At 43.4% G+C, this 20224-nt stretch overlaps 1 protein-coding gene across 2 annotated transcripts in view; it reads right to left on the bottom strand.

Moving 5' to 3' along the window:
* PPM1D (protein phosphatase, Mg2+/Mn2+ dependent 1D) overlaps positions 1-20224 on the bottom strand; it is a 32914-nt gene that overhangs the window by 8906 nt on the left and 3784 nt on the right. For both annotated transcript variants that reach the window (XM_009988124.2, XM_086624519.1), the window contains 2 exons: positions 10143-10371; positions 7724-7848 (listed from right to left, as the gene is read on the bottom strand). In XM_009988124.2, coding sequence (XP_009986426.2) covers positions 7724-7848; positions 10143-10371 — 354 coding nt within the window. The remainder of the gene's footprint in view (positions 1-7723; positions 7849-10142; positions 10372-20224) is intronic.

Here is a 20224-nt window from a genome sequence, read left to right as displayed (position 1 = left end):
CAAGATCAAAATAAATAATGGAACAGAAGAGCTGAGCTCCAGCACAGCACTTATTGTATAGGAATTGTCACAAAAAAATCTTCAGGCACTGAGAGTTCTTCATGTCATGTCTGTCATGGATGCAGCAGGTAGAATAAACAAGAGCTTGGTATCTTACAACAACCAGACCTTGGAATCAGTGGCAGCATCCATTTCCAACAGGCATAATATTTTTGTGTTTTTATTTGCTAGTTTGTTCATACTCATGTAGGAGAAATTGCAAATGCTATTAGCTGATTTTTTTAAATTAAAAATACTGTGTTGTATGACAAAAATAACCTAATGCTATTTAATTTTGGTTCTTCTACATACATGTCATCATGCCCATCTGCTGCTCCTCCAGAGAAAACAGCTGAGTAATAACCATACCCATTTCAGAGAATCTTCCTCCAAGAGGAAGACGGCTGCTCACAGGGATAATCGGGAATACCACATTGCTTATAAAGTGGACTCCAAGGACTATAAACTTGCTGAAGGGCACACAGATATTCCAGGAACACACACGATGAATCCACGGCTCCCAAATCACAGGTCAAACCCCTGACCAGGAGCCCAACCTTCTTAGTTGCCATCAAAAGCCTTCCAACCTGGGTCTCTCCTCCACAATGAGTTGCCCTTCTGAAGACTCGGGTGGGCTTGACACAGGACTTGAGAGCTGGCATGCCATGATTTGCCTTAGAGCAGCTGCCAGACTACCTGATAATAGCAGCCCACATCTTTGGCCAAATCCATGCACAAATCTGCAACTAAGCCACATCTCTGCAGCACTATCATCATTCTTAAGTGGGGAGGGGGCAGAGAGAAAGAGAAAATTAGATACCACAAGAGGAAAGTACTTTTTCCTGAAAGCAACTGGTGCAGAGGAGCTAGACTAGGTCAAGGACTCACAGCTTCCAAGACTAAGTTTATTAAACACGCATTTTTTGGCAAAAGGTATTCATTGTAGCATCACCTCTGCCCAAGCAGCGTTCCAAGTCTGCGGTAAACGTACAGTGAGAACTGGATCTCCATCAGTTTTAAATTCAACTGTTCTCATTGTCTATTCAAGCTCCAAAATCTCTAGGAAATACACAATAACTTATGGACAAAGTTGCACAACGGAACAGCACTAAAGCACAATCAGGAATGAACTGACCAACTCCAGACAAGTCTGGAGCTGCTGAAAGCTACATGGAGCTCTAGATGTCACAAAATGAAAAAAAATAAAGTTTTTGTTCTTTGACTCAGGAAAAATTCCACAAAGTATCTTTGAAGCCTCAGGCTCAGCCCAGCAGTAAACCACCAGTACTTGAGACTGCCCTGAAGAAAAGGGAAAACTGCCTCCAGTGTTCATCTATCATCAGCCCGCTCCCATAAACCCACAGACTCTGAGCAATCCAGTGATCCCTGGCTGAACAGGACTGCATGAGGAGTGCTTCACTTAAGGAATAATTCTCACAGATCCCCTCTCTCCAAGCCAAAGGCCAACTCGTGTCCCTGAGACGAAATGCTATATTTTTTTTCCCCCCCTAAAGGGCAGAGCACCACAGATCAGGTCCATGCTTTTTAGAGCTGCTGCATAGATGGAATACCAGTGTCAGCTGGAGAGCACGGCATCCACGGGGCTGAGGAATCCACGACAAGCTTGGGCAGAGCTTACACGGCACCCTCTGTCACAGTTCTGCCAAGGACAAAGGGAGAGGAGAGCACGGCAGAAAGCAGAGCACACTTTTCCCCAGGCATTTCCAAGTGCTCCGAAATCTTTAATTCTGTCCCACAGCAAGCAGACAAGTGACCCTTCGGCAGACAGGGAAGCCGAGGCAGCGAAACGATGGGACATGCCAAAGGCTCCTGTTACAGAACTGAAATGCCAGCTTCTCAGACTTCACTCTGCGAGCCATACTATTTTTGTTCCAAATCAAAACCCAAACATTACAAAACTTAATAATCTTGTTCTCTAAAAACTTACAGACCAGGAATATTTCTTTTAGTGTGAGGCTCGAATATTTCTTTTCCAAACAAATAAAAATTATTTTATTAATGTAGCTTCTTCCATATTTTTCAGTAAAATTGTAATTGTTTCTTAGCCATGACTCAAACCAGAATAATATACAGAGATCTACACAAAAATTACATTGCATCTTACAAAACAAAGAATAGATGTTTGAAATCATATACTAAAGGAGCAGGAATCTAATTTAGCTACCTATAAAAATATCAAAATACATAGTCTATCTTATCTGCTTACCATTACCTTTTAAAATACAATGAAAAAAAGCCTCCTTTTAACTCAGCTGCTGCCAGGAAAGTAATTGAAGTCACAAACAAAAACACCCATCATATAAGTGGACTGGATTAGATTAAGCCCAAAGCCTTCTTACAGCAAAACTATGTCCAGAAGTCATATAAATCAAGACTTTCATTTATGTTTCTGGAGGATGCTGTTTTGAATACAAAAATATCGTTTGGTTTTAATAGAGGAGAGATAAGTTTACTTTTATAAGTCAGTCCAAAGCAAAAACCCAGTTTGATTAATCCCAGAGCTTTTTAAATCAAAAGTTTTACCCGAAAGGTCTGTTAGTACGGAGAGAAGACTTGCAGAACTTCCTTTTTTCACTGCAATGAGGCAGCGCCGATAGAAAGCGAGAGAAATCTCAGCAAGGACACAGAAACCACGTAAAAACATTCAGGCTGAGCTGAAGTGGAAAACATTGTCACCAAAACTCACGGCAAGCCAGGCCTGTAGCCACAAGAGGGCATCTTGACAGCAGCCTAGAGATGAATGCAATGCCAGGTCCCGTCCATACCGCCCAGGAATGACTGAAGACAGTTCAGTCTAAGGGATGGGGACAAAACTGAAAGTAGCAGCAATCAGAAAACTTACACAGAAGCACTTGAGGCTTTAAAACTTCCACTACTCCTTTAGGAGTACTTTTTTAGGAGCTTCTTTATGTACTGCTTCAGACAAACCTGTTGAAAGAGTGCCACCCTCAACACTACGCAGAAAAGGAAAGCACAGGCAAGAGAACAGTATTTCAACAGGAAATTAAGCAAATAATTGTGTTTAAAATGAATGGTGAATTAAAAGCTGCTCTTTAGGCAGTCTTCACCGTGACTGCTCGTCTCTTGCTTGCACACAGCAAAGTCACAGGCAGGAGAAAAAAGGTGTCTGTGTAGGGCTACGCCAGAGCACACTGCCCGAGACAAGCCTGCAAGAACCAGTATGCAAAAATAGAGGTGAAGAGCTAAACTGGTGTGCAGAAAGCTACTCACAGTTTCTGGCCTGGAATTAAATCCTTCAAATGAACGCTAAGGTGGAACTTCAAGCTTCAAAAGACAATCCCAGACAGCATTTGCTCAGCTGAAGACAAAGGGTAAAAGCGAAGAATGCACTGACCAAACCTGGACAAAGCTCTGCCTTTAGGAGCAAAGTTTTATTCTTGCTTTTCTACACTGCCAAAGAGAGAGGCAGAGGGCACGCAGAGACCTCCGGGCTGCCACGCTGGTGTGGAGGGATGCCCTGAACTTTCTCATGCCTCCACACACGCCTTCACATGATCTGTGTAACACAGAACCACAAAGTAAAGCCCATACTCTGCATTTTGTACAGGCACACACTTACATTCTGTATTGGGAGTGAACAAAATTACACAAGCTGGAGCAAGACATCCCTAGGACAAGATTAGAATCTCAAACGCATCTCGAGTTTGTCTGGTTTTATATAAACAAAATAAAAAACCAATTATCAATAAAAGCTGGAAAATGCTGTGCAGCACTAAAACATAACTTCCTAGCTTATGCAACTCTAAAAGCAGTCAGGACCCACTTCTGCCAGCACACCACACATTACCAGTCAACTTGATCCGGTGGGGGGCCAGCTGGGGACAGGAGCTGAAATAGCAACTTGACAAACCACAATGAGTTTAGGTTACGATCACAGTCACCCTACGAAGCTCAGCGATTAATCACACCATTTGGCTACTAGTTTCTACGTTCTCTTCATGTTTCAAGTTCTACCATAAGATATTCAGAGCTCAGACTGTAGCTTCTCTCTACTTCCCCTACTTTGTGTATCATCTTTGAAAGTTACACGCGGCCAGATTTTACTTCAAAATCAGTTTCCAAAGATCAAAACTCTTCACTGCATTTTTCCACAACGGGTTCAACACATGGGCACAAAACACACACCATCTTACACACTTCCAGCCGTGTGCTTATCATCTTAGAAACAGGTCTCAGTGAATGCATTTAGACAGATGGCACAGCTGCAATGCAACTCCGCTGCGAGCATCTGGCTCCAATGTTACACACACACAGAGCAGGTTATTTCCCCTCCCAGCACTCTTTTCCCAAGACACGCACACGGAAGGATGCTCACGGGAGCCCACGATGCCTTCCCAAGTGCCACATGGAGTTACTGTCTCCGCAGCGAGGCAATAACCAATACATGATGCAATGGCACATGCAGACTCTTTGAAACACACAAGTTATGCAATGCCCCTAAGCATCTGCTCGATGATATTCAACAATTTGCACGCTCATAGCCTTGCCTTACACAAGGGGATTCAAGGAATTTGAGTTACCTCCCATCTGGTTTAGGGACAGGCACACAAAACGGACAGTTACCATGAAACCCCAGGCGCCAGTAAACTTACTCAAACGGTTATGCTCTAAGGAAACAAAATGCTCTTCTCATCAGAATGGGCAGCAAGTCCTGAGGTGAACAATTCTGAGACTGCAAAGGGCTCGTAAGTATCTACTACAGGGCAAACTGGTATAAAGAAAGATGCTTTCATTGCCCAGAAAAGGTTAGCAGAAGTAGCTACGCTTAAAATGCAGAATACTCTGTTACAGTTTAAAATATTTCATGAGAAGATTTAAAACCTGTCTACAGTAAAAGCAGCACCCAGACAGTATGAAGCCCAAGTATTTCTGACTATAAATAAATAAAACACTACTTAAACGCGGTTCTAGCATCATGAGAAGCAGTGGCAATAAAAAGCACACAGCATAAATGGTTATTTTAAGGCAGAAAGACAGTGTAGACACCCGAACAGTAAGGGAATGTCGACAGAAGAAACCTGGCCAGAAAGACTTGCATTGCACAAGTATCCTTCCTGCTGTCCGAATCTTCAACCAATGCAACACTTTTCCAGAGTGTTTTATTCCTGCAGTTTTATTTCTAAAACCTCTGCTGTACTCCTTTCAATGAGTGCTACACTTAAGGACTGGATGAGGGATGCAACTCCATCAGAACGTTTTAAAGCATTGTAAGAGAAAGACAAACTTCAAAAAACAACCCTGTTCTAAATTTTAGGGGTTTTAATCACATAATCTTCCCCCTTTAAAGACAGTATATTCACAACTGTAGGTTTTTCTCCATGATGCAATGCAGACTGTCAAGAGTCTCTTGCTCTCTTACTAAAAATTATTGCCCAATCATTGCGCAGTCTGGGATTCTGTATGGGATTTCTATCAAGAACAACAACTGAGTTTGGACTTAGCAAAACCATGATCTTAGGGAGACTGACTGGAGTACTGGTAACCAGTATACGTCAACGCTAACAGTTATTGCTCTGCATAGAGAGGTGCCACGGCAGAAGTGCTGTGCCAACCAGGGTGGCAATCTGGGAGTCAGCCAAGAGGTCCAGCAGGCCACAAGGGCATGAATGCAAATGGCTTTAGCCGTGGTAGGGCTTTTGTAAGCAGCGAGGGGCGTGCTGGCCTCAGAAAGAAGTGAAATCCTGTTTCCAAACTGTGAGCGTCTGTGCACCATCTGGGTCCTGCAGAGCGAAGCAGCTGCGTTCCCTTTTCCAGGAGGTTTGTCACACCTCCTCAGAAGGGGACGTGAAGAGGCTACGGAGGCTCCTTGAGCAGGCAACACCAAAACAATCACGCTGTAAATCTGTTTCTCCACGATTTGAAGAGGCCAAAGCCCTATTTTAAGCTTTCAGATCTTCTACCTTTTGAAACCAAGAATTATTAGAAGATCGGTGTTCTCATTTTTTGGACCTGAAACTCTCCAGTAATCCTCTTCATTCACGTAACTGGAAAGAATGCAAGAGGGGGCTAACGGATGCATCATTCCTTGAATTCCCATCTGCACACTACACCCAGCCAAACCCTGTTGTTCAACTTGCTGAGAGGAATCGGACCAGAAGTCATCGAGCTATTTAGACACACAAAGAACTCGCAATCATAGGAATGAAAGATTCATCAAAATTAAACATACACTTTTTGTAATCTATGAGGAACATCTACTCTTCTGCAGAAAAGGGGAGAGGAGGGCTACGTTGCTCAGTGGACAAAGATCTCTGTTTGCTAGTCATCTATCAACTCTGAAGGATTTACTCAAACTGTCAAGTCAGTTTAACCATAAAATGAGCATCTATCTTGCCTAAAATATGACACAAAGACTTGTAAGATAAAGAGGAAAAGGTCCGTAGAATTAAAATTTAATTTTTCTTAGAAGATGACCATTCAGCCACCTAGCCACCTGTGACTCCTTCCTTAATATACCTTTTACAACATTAGTTAACCCTGGACAAATCCGTATGAAACGGATATCACTGCCTTTGAAATAAGACACAGTAAGGTTGTGCAATTAGCAAGACAACCACAGCCCCAGGAACAGACTGTCCCCATGACACACTGCCAGCTGATCTAGGAACGCTGACAACACTATCACGTAACCGTCAAGCTTGCCAAGAAGATATTAAGTCACGGGACAGTTTTCACAGGTAAAAATATGATACCACCTTTCCATAAAATCAAACCCATGCTGGGTGTGGCCAGGTAGAGAATTCTTCACTGGGGCAAAGGGAGGAAGGAAACAAAACGAGCTGCAGAAGACTGGAATTCTGCAATAAAAACTTAGGAGAAAAACCTGACCAGAAAACACTAACACTCATGGGCAATAGATACCCAAAGATTAAGTTACAAAGTACTTCCCAAAACCCATTCATAACAAGTTTGCTGGGTACTGTCATAGGCCTTTTTGCCCTCTGAATAAAATGTTCCTCAAAGGTAGTTTCCCATTACTGATACTCTTGCAAAGGCAAGTTTTATATGTAACACAGACTTGACTTTCATCCCTTTGTTCATCCTACGCTAAGTCTTGAAAGAAAACAGATGCACCACCAAAGGAAGACCAAAGTAATTTGTGTGCTATGCAGCAGAACTCCTTACCATCACCTAGTCAAAAATCACAGTTCTGCCATCTCAGTAAAAGACAAACGTGCTATTCATCTTGGAGACACAAACTGCTTTGTACATTGTCATTTGCAACGGAATCATAGAATGGTTTGGGTTGGAAGGGACCTCAAAGATCATCTAGTCCCAATCTCCCTGCCATGGGCAGGGAAACCCTTGAAGTACAATCCTTGTAGACTGTACTTCAAGGGTTTGATTGAATTCATGGGTTTGATAGATAGTAGAAATGAAGTACCCTCCTTGCAGACCGACGCTGAAAATCCCACATGTTGTAGGGTGAGTCCTGCACTCAGCTCTTACAGTTTTATTTGAAAAATGAAATGCATATTGTATTAAAAAGTGGTTTTAAAAGGCCTAGACTTTCAGAAGGCCTTGTAAACAAGGCAAGCGAGTAAACCCCTCTAAACTACCTGTTTTGGCAAAAAAGGGTACAATCTAGCTCGGGTGGCCTGGGTGCACAGTGCCCCACTTTCCAAACACAGGTAGGACTTACCAAGCGCCCTGGCAACCGCCAGGAAGGGAATCTGGTCGATGACGGTGCTGCGGCGCACAGGGCCGTTGTGAGTCAGACGGGGTCTCTTCCACACGACGCGATTCACACCGGACTTGTTGATCACACTGAAACCGTCAGAAAGAGGCAGGGGTTAACAGAAAATGGAAAAGAAAGCAAGGAAGTTAGTTTCAACGAGGCAAAACCAGTTAACTATGCAAATATGGAGGCAATAACGACAGCACCCTCAGGGAAGTCCACGGCACAATTAAATATTTCAAAACACACGGTATCACTTAGATAGTTTCATTCCATATTAAGCCAAAGGGAAAAGTGAGAGATGAAGAGCAGAATAAAAGAAAAAGCAAGGGAATGAAGACCTGGAAGAAATTCTCACTGGCTGCAACCACCAGCTGTATCTTTTTAATCTGGTGGAGAAGCAGCAAAACTGAATTTGCTTTCATCAGATGAAGACCATCAACATCAACTCACTCGGGTGGAAATATCATGTAGTTCCTCCTTCAGTTTTCTCCATCTGCCAAAGTTTGGCAGTAAAAAGCAGCACAGTACAGTTGAAAAAACAGGAGAAAGGAGCAGCCTTCTGTAGGGATTTCCTCAACGGTGCACCAATATGAGGCAAAAATAAAAGAACTGTTCATAGTTGCTACCTGCTGGAAGCAGGAGATAGGAAGCAGCTCTGCATTTGAACGTTAACACCTGCTGCGAGGCACCGAGCACTGATTTTCCTTCTTAGGGATGGCATGAGAAGGGTCAGCTGAGAAGCTACAGAGAAGTAAATGGGGCAGCTGTTATCAGGCAGGAGAGAACAGAGAGAGAATGAGCAAGAAAAGGCAACGGAACAAGGAATAGCAAAGCTCAGTCCCTACCAAGTGAAGAACGAGATACTTAAAAGACAGCTTTCATCCAAGAAAGCCATTGGTAATTAGAAACTGAGCAGCTCTGGAACAGCCTCAAGATTCCTCATACTGAAGCTATTCAAGATGCACTTCCTGAGACTTCAAAGGCCTTAACAACAAGGGCATGTTTAGCTCCATCCCGTCGCAGGCACAGCACGGCAGAGTCACACACACCACATCCCAAAACAGACTTCATCCCCTCGCCCAGCTAATGCCACACAACTTCAGTCAGTATCTGCAAGGAGACCTCATCCCACGCTCACGGACTGCTCCTAGGAAAATACCATTTTTAATGAAAGATTCCATTATGCTCTCCCATTAACTTTTCCCAGTTCGCTCTCATGAAAGAGAAGACATTCACAAGCATAGCTGCACAGTTCCACCTCACTCCTACCATTTGCCTCACAACAGCTAGCCTGGGAAAAACAGGAGTATCAGTAAAAATAAAGGTTTAAAATAAATTAACCATTTCTGGTGATACTAAATTCCAGGGAATGCTTCTTTTTAGCTTCAGAGACTTTCAATCTCCAAGATACACAACTTGGAAACCTCCACATTTACAGATATCTGAAGGTTTATGAGCTGACAGGGTTCTTGTGTGAGTGATGTCAACAGGAAAAGCTTCACTGATCCCTGTCTCTGTGCTGCTAAGAGAAGGAAAAACTGTGCCCATCCATCTGGTGCGGTACTTCGGAGCGAAAGAACAGAGAGCTCCTGTGAAGCCACGCCAAACGCGAGCCCTGAGGTTTGTCTCCAAACATTAGTGCCATCTGACAAACCTGCCTGCTCTCCTCACTCCCAGGGAACACACATCATCCACAACTCGGAGATGTTCCAACAGCTGCCAGCTCCTGACAGCAACGAAATTACTAACGTGAAGACGCACGTTAAAATGTGATATTCTAACATTTTAAGCATATATTTAAATACAGTATCTTGTTTCACATCTATGATTTTTTTTTTTTTTTATGTTCCTTAAACAGAAGCTTTGAAGAGCCTACTCAACAGCTGCCATTGTTGCCTCAGGAACAATGTAGAACGCATGAGACTTCAGAGAGAATTTTGTGTCAAAACTACTTTGTTTTCACCATTTGACAAAACTGATATTCCAGAGCTCCTATCATTATCTGTATGGAAAGGCAATTTTTATCGCCTCAGATTCTAATGAAAATAGGCCAAACATCAGTACCTCCACTTTCAAAGTTTACAGGGAACGTTCAGAATATTAACCATACCTCAGCAGCATGGGAATCCACTAGGAAATTAAAATTTTGTTTATATCATAAACCACTGGCAAAAAGCACAACGGTGTAAGAATGGATCACTAACTTATTCCCCAACAAGCTAGAAAAAAAAAACCAAAACAGAGCATAGACAGGGGAAGGAATATAAACAGACTACGAGACTCATCAGCTTGCTTGCCCCCTGCTAAGCCTAGTTTTGTCTGAAAGACACAAAAGGCACCCCGAGATAAAACCTGAAGTAAAAAGCATAGAGACAGTTACCTGCCCCCAAGGCCTTCAATTCTCTCCCTTTCTTTGGGAAGCTCTGGCTTGTGGTCCTGTGTCACCTCCACAGCTCTCACAAAGTCGTCTTTGGGGTCATCCTGGACTCCGAGCACCACTCCTGAATCGCCAACATGAGCAACATACATCTTCGACCCACGGATAATCACCACGCTGGCAGTAGTTCCCGACGTGCTCGGGAGACCTGTCATGGTCTTTGGCCACTCTGCTGCAATGAGAAAAAAAGGATATAAAAACCACCTTTGTTTTTAACTCTGCAGAACTGGTAATGTTCTGAAGATCAACATGAGAGGTGTGTCACAGACGTTTGGGTAAGGTTACAATACAGAGTGTACGTAGCCACAGTATGGCCAGGCAAACCAGTGCCCTCAGGGTGCCCCTCACCTTCATAACACCACTGCCCTAGCTACAGCTTACACTGGCACATATATATACAGTCAGTATCAAAGCACTGAGATAGGATTCAAAAAACCTGTCTCCTCTGGTTTAACATTCCAAGTATCAGTATCATAGAATGGTTTGGGTTGGAAGGGACCTTCAAGATCATCTAGTTCCAACCCCCCTGCCATGGACAGGGACACCCTCCACTACACCAGGTCACTCAACGCCTCATCCAACCTGGCCCTGAAAGAAGAATACGAAGTAGAAGAACATGGGGGGAGATGGGCTCCTTGAGTGTTGAACAGGATCGATGAAGCATTTTGCTAAGATCTACTGTTCACTTCTCTGTCTGATGAGGTAGAAACATCATGAATTAGGTCATTTTGTCTGGACATCTGACTGGCAATCAGGTTTTCTGGACATTCCTGATCCCCTCGGAAGGAAAGAAAACACTATTTTACTTTCAGATGTTGAACAACATTTTAAGTCGAATAATATCTCAACTGTTTTATTCACATTTCCTTCTGGAAGACCGAATAACGCAGACTACTTCAGTATGCTATCCATAACCCAACACCAAATCTTCTGCAGAAGATATTCCTTGAATTCAGAACAATAACACACCTATATGAGTGTGTACTACTCACGGTTAGGCAACCTCCTCCCTTCTCAACTGCTCTGTGCTCAAAACACTTACGTTAATTTCCCATTCCACCGCTCTCCCTGTTTATGTCCAATCCAAATGTCTCTTTCCTTTTCTTGCCTATCTTTGCGTCTACACATCCAAATTCATCTTCCAAAACTCTATGAAGTGATTGAGACAACATCCCAATTAAGAAAGATTGGCCATACCAGCCCTCCTTCCTACTTCAGCACCCTCAGAAAACAGAACTCAAGTTCCCAGTTATCGGCTGGTTTCAACTATCAACAGCAACCTCACGTTTCTTCTTCACTGCACCCACTCACGTCTTCATGTCTGTGTCTCATTCTGTCTTCTGCACTTCACAAGTCACGCTCACACAGTACGATATAAAAATCCCACTGTGATACATGTTCTGTTTGCAGAAAATACCCCATCTAGACTGCCAAAGTGCTACGTTCGTTATTTTCCTATGGCACAACAAACACTCAAGGAAAAAAAAAACCCCACAATTAGGCCTTCCCCTCTGTGAAAATAGATATTTGAAACCTCAAAAGTTTTAGGCAGAAGGAAAACATTAGGAACTTAATAAGTTTAGTGCCACTGAATGATGCTCAGATGCCCAAGGCATGGAAGGAAAGCCATGGAAGACGTGCTGAAGGAGAAGCAGGATTACAGAGACAGCCTGATGAAAAAACTGCATTTCCACATTGCTACCTACTAAAGATATGCAGCGTAATTAAAACATTTAAGTTCTAGCTTTGTGTTCTAAACACTAAAATCCACTTTCTCCCTAGGAGTACCTTTATTACAAGAGCACAAACACTCAACCAGTTCATTGGAAGTACTTTGTCTGGCAATTTTAACTATGGATATTAAATCTAACACATTCCAAATGGAAAGCAACCGAGGGAGGAAGCCGAGTAGTAACGAGGACTTCAACCATGCACTTAACAGAAAACAAGCTGCAACTAATGAGTTCCTGTCAGTGCAACAAAGGCTCATAGCAATAAAATATATTTATATTAGAGAGTCCAATCAGTCTTTATGGGAATGAGGAGCACAGAGAGTGAAATCACCCACTTAGGAGAAAAAGAATGACACAGCAGCCTCGGATTTTCGGCTTCAACAGAACCAGAAATTAGATCTGCCCATCATCAAGGGATTTTAGTTTATGCTTTGCTCCTGTTTAGAGATAAGTACGATATACAGCACAGCAGATTCCTTTCTTTAGAGATTATGTCTCATCAGAAATTAACAAAAGTGTCAAAACGATGGAGTCATCCGCTGAACTCGTGTATTAAAATCGAAGTCATTCACCCAACTCCTCCACGTACCAGGAGAATGCTTCTATCAATCTTGGAACCTAAGCAAGAAGACATCTTTCTAAAATAATTTTCTCCCTCCGCTTGAAAAGCACCACCCTTCACTCAGTTTTGTAACTGAGTTCGTAAACTCAACTGGTTTTGTAGCTGGCATGTCAGCTGGCAAATTAAAATTGTCACCTGCTCCCAGGACAGGAAGTAGAAAGCATTTTGCTTCATGAAATTCGACTTGGTTGCATCTTTCCTTTCCTTTTATTCATTTGAAAAAATAAAAAGCATTGTAATGTGGCACTCCTAGAAACAAACACATACCAGACACTATCATCAAGAAAGTTTTCTTCCTTGCTGAATTCTTTTCCTACTTACTACCATGAGTCAGAAAAACTCACCAAATGCTATTTTTAAAGCCTGTTCTGGCTACCTTGTTGTTTTTCTTGTATTTAGATGCAAGATACGAGACAAAAATATTATTTTGACTTTTAAAAGAAATAAAGGCTTTTGCTTTTTTTTTTTTAAGATACCACAATAGTCCAAATGCCCATGTGCGGAGAAGGGATTTGGAGAAGTACTGAGACGACTCAATATGAGTTAGCTGCAGGAAGTCTCGTTTATTGCGCAGTTCTTATTGCTTATATAGGCAGTATTTGCCAATAATCCTAAGACCACACCTTTTCTACACCATTATTGGATGATACATATGCTTGTCATATTTAACAGCTTATTTCAAACAGGTACCCGCCTAGCGAAGCTCTGCTCTAAGCAAACACTACTCCCTTATCATACTGCATAGTTTTCTTATCCTTAACTTCAAGGGCATTCTGCCCTTGAGGCCTAACTTCAGAGCTCCAGTCTCTATTTACACAGGATTTTCTTCGTGCAGTCTCTTCAAGGATCTGCACTCCGACAAATCCCCCTTTCTTTTCTTGCACGAAGAAAATCCTGTGCACGAGACCGTCAACCCCAGTTACTAGCGTGTTGTTTTGGTACAGCCTTGCAAAAGCAGTTTCTAGCATACTACTTCCCTTTCTGAGGGCTTTACTATTTCCTTTATACCCAAGATTCCACTGAGCAGGAGGGTGTCAGTCGGCAGGGTCATCGCAGAGAAGAGAGGCAGGCACGGCACCTTCAGGGCGTCCCCTGTTTATCCACACAGTGTGCTCTGCAGCCTCTTTCCGCTCCGCTCTGAGCCATCTCTTTTCACCCTCAGCAGAGTCTATGACAAAGGTACTGACACGGCGTTGCCGCACGCGTGGCCAGTGCGTGCGACAAGGCCGCCAGGTATGTGCTCTGCTGGCCAACAGCGGATTTTTTAAGTTGTAACATATTTCTCCTAGCTTCCTTTTTCAAGGTTACGTGCTCACAACTCCGTCCAGTTAGTAAATCTTTGTCATTAATTTGGTACCAGTTAATTCTTTTCTTTCCAGTAGCTACGGGTGGAATCCATACACTTTCCGATCGGAAAAACACACAAAGCATATGTACAAGCAACTTTCACACACATAATATACCAAACAATAAGAAAATATGAAAACAGTTTACATATCAATATACAATCCTCTACCACAATTCTCCCCGAATGCTCTCCAAGCCATTGCAATTGTTTGTGGATGGACTCACTATGGTCACTTAGATTAAAACAACACATGTTTGTGTAACGTGGTTGTTGCTGGCACTACCTACAAATTTTGATCCTAATAAATTTAACTCTTGTGGGGAAATATACGGAAGACTGCCCTTTTTTTTTTTTTTTTTTTTTTTTTTTTTTTTTTTTTTTTTTTTTTTTTTTTAGGTATTTGTTTTGATGTTAAATGAATTCATTCAATAACCACTTGTCCCATAGGTGAATGAGGGATACTGGTAGTGTGCGTCACTCCCCAATCCTGTAAAAAGGCACCATACTGGATCACTGTCTGTCCCGATTTTCTTTGGTACTCCCATGGTTTTCTTCAGTGTGAGCAGTAGCAACAACAAAGGCAGAAAACATATCAACAGTTACATGCACATATTTAGATCGATTAAACGATGGAATATAAGTAATATCAGATTGCCATAATTCATTGGCACATAAACCTGTTAGATTTACTCCTGCTGGAGTATTTGAAGGCACAATATGTTGATGGTCAGGGCAGGCACGTACAATCTGCTGAGCTTGATCTGCTGTCTGACCTGACAGAGAGCATCATCTACCACCAACTGACAAACTGTAGGATTATTCATCATTCCTCGAAGCAGTACAATCCAATGATATTGTTGCGTGGGTCGTTCATTGTTAAGCACTGGAACTGAAAAGGCAAATCTAGGACAATCGTTAGGGTGTAAATAAATAAAAAGGTAAAAAGGTGAAATAACCCAATCTTTTAAATCAATCACCATCAAAGGCTAACATTCTGGAATCATAGTAGGATTTGGTACACCCAGTTGTAATGCACCCATTGGTGAAATGATTGCATTAATAGCTCTTAAATCTTTTAACATAAATCTCCATTTTTCTGATTTCTTTGGAATAGCAAATATCGGAGTATTCTATGGGCTAGTGGAGAGAATTTTATGTCCTAATTTGAGCTGTTCGTCGACTAATTTTTGAGCTCACTCCAGTCGCTCACCTTTAATGGCCACTGATCGACCCAGACCAGCTTACCAGCTTGAGTCAGGGCTGGACATCAGTGACGTGTGCTAAAAATTTGAGGTTAGCCTCACATTCCAGTGATTCAACAAATCCCGACCTCATAATGTATATGGGACATCAAAAACATATGGTTTCAAAATAGCTTGTTTGTTACCTGGGCCTACTGCTAACAAGGTCTGTGCACTCTGCTGTGGGATCTGTGTTCCACCTACTCTGATCACAGCTGCCAGGGCTTGTATCAGAGGCCGAGAGGGCGGCCAGTCAGGATTTTTCACTATAGATACATCAGCCCCTGTGTCAACTAGGCCAGAAAAGCCTTCCCATTAATGATTACTGTTAAAGGAGGCTGTGCAGCTGTGACTGTCTGTGTCCAAAATTCTTTTGTGATAGCAGAGTGGCCTTTATTGTTGTTATACAGGCAGCTTTTATAGATTATTACTCTAGCCACGATGTGTCCACGCGCCCCTTACCCAGCTGTGATTGATTACAAACAATAGTGCACGCACCTATTTTAACTTTACTATTGGCTATGCCTAAAAAGGAGCTATTTTTTACTTGCTAAACTAAACATCATTTTCTCACACACTCTATATCAACTTCCCAAACTCCCCATGTCAACTTCTCACACTCCCTGTGCCAGCTGTTCACACTCCCTTCTCTTTCTCACCCTCGTTATCGGTGTTTCCCAACTTCAGAAAAGAGCACAGGCTTAAATCATCAAGGTGAAACCTCAACTGTAGCTGTGTGTATGATGCCACAATTCCCCCTTTTTTGTTTTTCTATGACCATTACTTGATGAACCGTACTCTGTACCGTTTGCTGGGAGCATAACAATAGGCAGGGGGTGATTATTACTATGCATAAAAGAACTACTAGCAATATAATGTCTGCTTTACTAGAGATTTTAACCATCCTGTCAATTAAGAGCATTGATAAAGCAGAAGCTGTAGCATTAGTTTGTTTTGTAAGCCAACAACCCAACTTATTCAGTATAGTTAACACCTGTGCCACTCCAACTCCTGGTGCAAATATTGAAGCTGCAATGATTTTAGCTGGTTCCCAAAATTCTGCTCTGGAATTGCACTAGCTATCATAAGCATGCGTGCTGCAGCTATTCTGGGTGTATCTATGACTTAAGTTCATGGTGGTGTTAGGGAAATACATTCTTAAAGTCCCTATAGTACATGGATATCCCCTTATATGCGAAGGAATACCCTCCTAAGCTCTATTATAGCCCTGCAGAAGCAGTTACTAGCGTTTTGGTGTTTTGTTTGTTTGTTTGTTTGGCTTTCTTTTTTTCTTTTTTTTTTTTTTCTCAGAATCAATTACCCTTGGGAGTACAAGCAATCCTAATTTTGTGGTGGATGATCGCCCCAGCAATAGTGCACATAATCCTCGTGATATAAGACCAAAGACACCAGTAGGAATTAAATGCACCAACGTGTCGGTGATTACTGTTCACCAAAACATTTAGCTGCCAATATCTCTGCTTTATAGTGTTCCGAGCCCACATTGTGACACGCCTTTACTAAATCTGCAATCGTGGTGGTTTTTTTTTTTTTTTTTTTTTTTTTTTTTTTTTTTTTTTTTTTTTTTTTTTTTTTCCTTTATTATTAGCCCGATTTCCGATAAGATCAAGAGCTTGTTGGCAGTCTGTGTTAGCATTTTCAATGGCTAACTGGAATACCAACACATCTGCAGTAGCCGGATTTTCTGTTTATCTCTGAACTGCCATTTGTAGCTGATCAAGGAAATGCTCATAAGGTTCCTGTGCTCCCTGCCGAATGGAAGCAGAGGAAGCCTCCCCTGTCCCCAAAATCAGGGACACGTCTTAATGCTCTCGTAGCCAATTCAGTCAGCTGTTGGAAAGCCACTTGCTGTAACCCTGCCTGTGCCTGATTTTGACATGTGTGACATTTTATTCATCCGAAAATATTTAGCTCTCGATTTAAGAGATTTAACACCTATAACACTTTAGCTATTGTTTCATTGGGAGATTTCCCCATCATTCCTGTTTTAAAAGCATATTCTCCAAAGTACCATGTGCGTATTCTATGATCAGTTGCCCAGTAGGATTGTAAGGAATACTAATAATATGTTCAATATCTTATGATGACAAAAATACATATGTCTGATACGAAGTGTATGCCAAAAGTTCCTGCGAGCGTAAACCACGAGGATTAACACCATTCACTGGTGGCACGATCGTATTTTGACAAGTACTACACAATTGTACGATTGAGCAGGCTTACTCTCTTGTTATACCAAATTGTCACCTAATGGCGTTAGCATTCTGATGGTAGCAGTCATGCAAGATGTTTGCCTGCATGAGCGAGTTTGGTACCAGAGCTGCACTCGTGAGAGGCTCAGCTCGCCTGCTCCCTTCTGCTATAGGCCCTGGAAGCGTGGTGTGCGCTCGCAGATGTACCATGGAATATGCATGTTTATGGTTTTGCAACACTGATATTAACTGTTGAAATTGCTGGAACAGAAGAGAATTAGTTATTTCCCGCGATGCCGATCGGGACGATCCAAGTTAAGATGTGCTGTCGCTCGGTACAACCCGGGCCCCGGGCCTCGGCCGGGCGGGGGGGCGGGGCCAAGCGGCCGCTCGCCAGGCGCGGCCGGCAGGTGGGGGGGCAGCAGCGGCGGGGGGGGGGGGGGCGGGGGGGGGGGGGGGGGGGTCAGCCCTCCCTCGCCTCAGCCGGGCGGGGGGGCAGGGTGGCGATGACGACCCAGCAGCCCTGTGCCGGCCCCCCCTTGTTGTCGTTGTTGTTGTTGTTGTCGCAGCTCCGGCCGCTCGCGCTCCGTAACCGCCGCCGCCCCCTCCCGCCGAGGGACCATCAGCTGCGAACGAACCGGCGCAGCGGGGCCCGCCGCGCGTCTCCGTCCCGTCCAGCCGCGGCTCGCTCCGCGCACGGGCGGCAGCGCCGAGGCAAACGCCGCCCGCGGCCCCGGCCGGCAGCAGCAGCGGCGTTCCCGGGGCGCCGCCGGGCGCGGTGGGCGGTGCGGCGCGGGGGTGCCGGTGTACCGACTTCGTTGGAAGAGGGGGAAAGAAATAAGTCTGTCTTTCGTTCGGGGCCCTGGATCAAAAGATTCGATGATGACTTTTCCAGGCCAGCAGCATCCCCACAGGTGGCTGCACGCCAAAGTTTAACGTCTATAGTGTCCCAAGTCCTTGTCATGTATATATTTGAAGAGCTTGCCTCCGGTACATGGGCTGATACCCAAACCAGGAGTACCGGGAGTTTTATCAAGTCAGAACTGTTAATAGTGCTGGTTTCTCTAGCACTTTGTCAGCACTTTAACTACAGACTTATGTTCTGTTAAAGCCATGCTTCCCATTGTTCCCAGTCGCTTACCTCCTCCTGTTGAGGCAGTTGTCGCTTATTTTTTTTTCTTCAGTCGCTTACTTCTTCTTTCCTTTGGTTCCTAATTCTTCGTGTTTCACGATAATATCTTTTGCATACCCCCCTGCAATCAGGGAGGGCCAATATCTTGGAACAAGTTTTAATCCACGCTTCTCTAAGAAGCTTCCCAACAACGACAATGCAACGTTCCGTTCCATCGTCTTACCGCGACAGTGGATCCTACAGATCTTCCGGCTTTCCCCTATAGGCCGCCTGTATGTAGATCTGCACGGCTTTCCCCGATGGGCCGCCTTAATGGATCCTGCGGATCGTCGGCTTTCCTGTATAGGCCGCCTGGGTAGATCCGCCCGGCTTTCCCCGATGGGCCGCCTGAGGTCGCCGTCCCTTCTCCGCTAAAATAACACTCGTTCAAAACAAGTAATAAATGTCCCGAGTGAAACGATGAGTCCAGCTCATTTTTTCCCGTCCCTGTTCGGGCGCCATAATGCGGAGAAGGGATTTGGAGAAGTACTGAGACGACTCAATATGAGTTAGCTGCAGGAAGTCTCGTTTATTGCGCAGTTCTTATTGCTTATATAGGCAGTATTTGCCAATAATCCTAAGACCACACCTTTTCTACACCATTATTGGATGATACATATGCTTGTCATATTTAACAGCTTATTTCAAACAGGTACCCGCCTAGCGAAGCTCTGCTCTAAGCAAACACTACTCCCTTATCATACTGCATAGTTTTCTTATCCTTAACTTCAAGGGCATTCTGCCCTTGAGGCCTAACTTCAGAGCTCCAGTCTCTATTTACACAGGATTTTCTTCGTGCAGTCTCTTCAAGGATCTGCACTCCGACACCCATGTATGATCAAAAGGCATTTTCTCCTCTAACGAGTTCACTGAGAATATATTCTACTTAACAGTTAAGAGTAACAGTGCATTGAACTCTTCTTTTTTCAGCAACATCAGCTCTGGCTGCCATTCTTATTTAAATACACACATAACCCTTCTTTCCCTACCTGGCCACACCAGCTCAAATAGAAACACAAGCTGCTTCTTCAGCACACAACCGGCATTAGTAACACCCCTTCCAACTAACAGTATTAAATGCCATCCACATTTGAATTTGGAACTTTACTTCCATAAGCTCAGAGCAAATCATCACCCATTTTTCATATCACACTGAGCTGATGGATTAAAAGAAACCCTGAACTTACAACAAAACTCTCGAAACAAAAGTCACACTTCAAACAGATATGTGAGTGGTCCATGGATGACATACCACTTCTACAACTTTAGCAACAGAGAAGTACCTCTGGGAAAACAGTTTGTCAAAGTTTCCTTGCGGGCCTGTATCCCTAATTTTGTATTTCTTGTACTGAATTATTAAGCTTTGTACCAGGAACATCGATACATCTCAGGACAGACGTGACTCCACTACAGCAAGGGGGTTTAAAGCTGAAAATCACATTATTTATGAAACGTGCAGTCCACACACTGAACCAGCTGATGCGATGGAGAGGAGGAGGTAAACCCACATCTGCGTCTGGCAGGGTGCTCACATCACCTCTTACAGGCTCTCACCATTCCTGCCCACAAAATACCACGTCTTCCAGCTTCACAGATGCACTTCCCACTCTTCCACGAAAAAAAAAAAAGATGAAAGAAAACAAACAAAAAATATACATTAAGTGTTCAAGATATCTGAAGCTATCTAGTTTGTTCCT

Source organism: Tauraco erythrolophus, chromosome 21 (assembly GCF_009769465.1).
Source record: "Tauraco erythrolophus isolate bTauEry1 chromosome 21, bTauEry1.pri, whole genome shotgun sequence".
NCBI lineage: Eukaryota > Metazoa > Chordata > Aves > Musophagiformes > Musophagidae > Tauraco > Tauraco erythrolophus.
The sequence above is the reverse complement of the archived record's forward strand: the minus strand, read 5'-3'. Positions and strand labels throughout refer to the sequence as shown.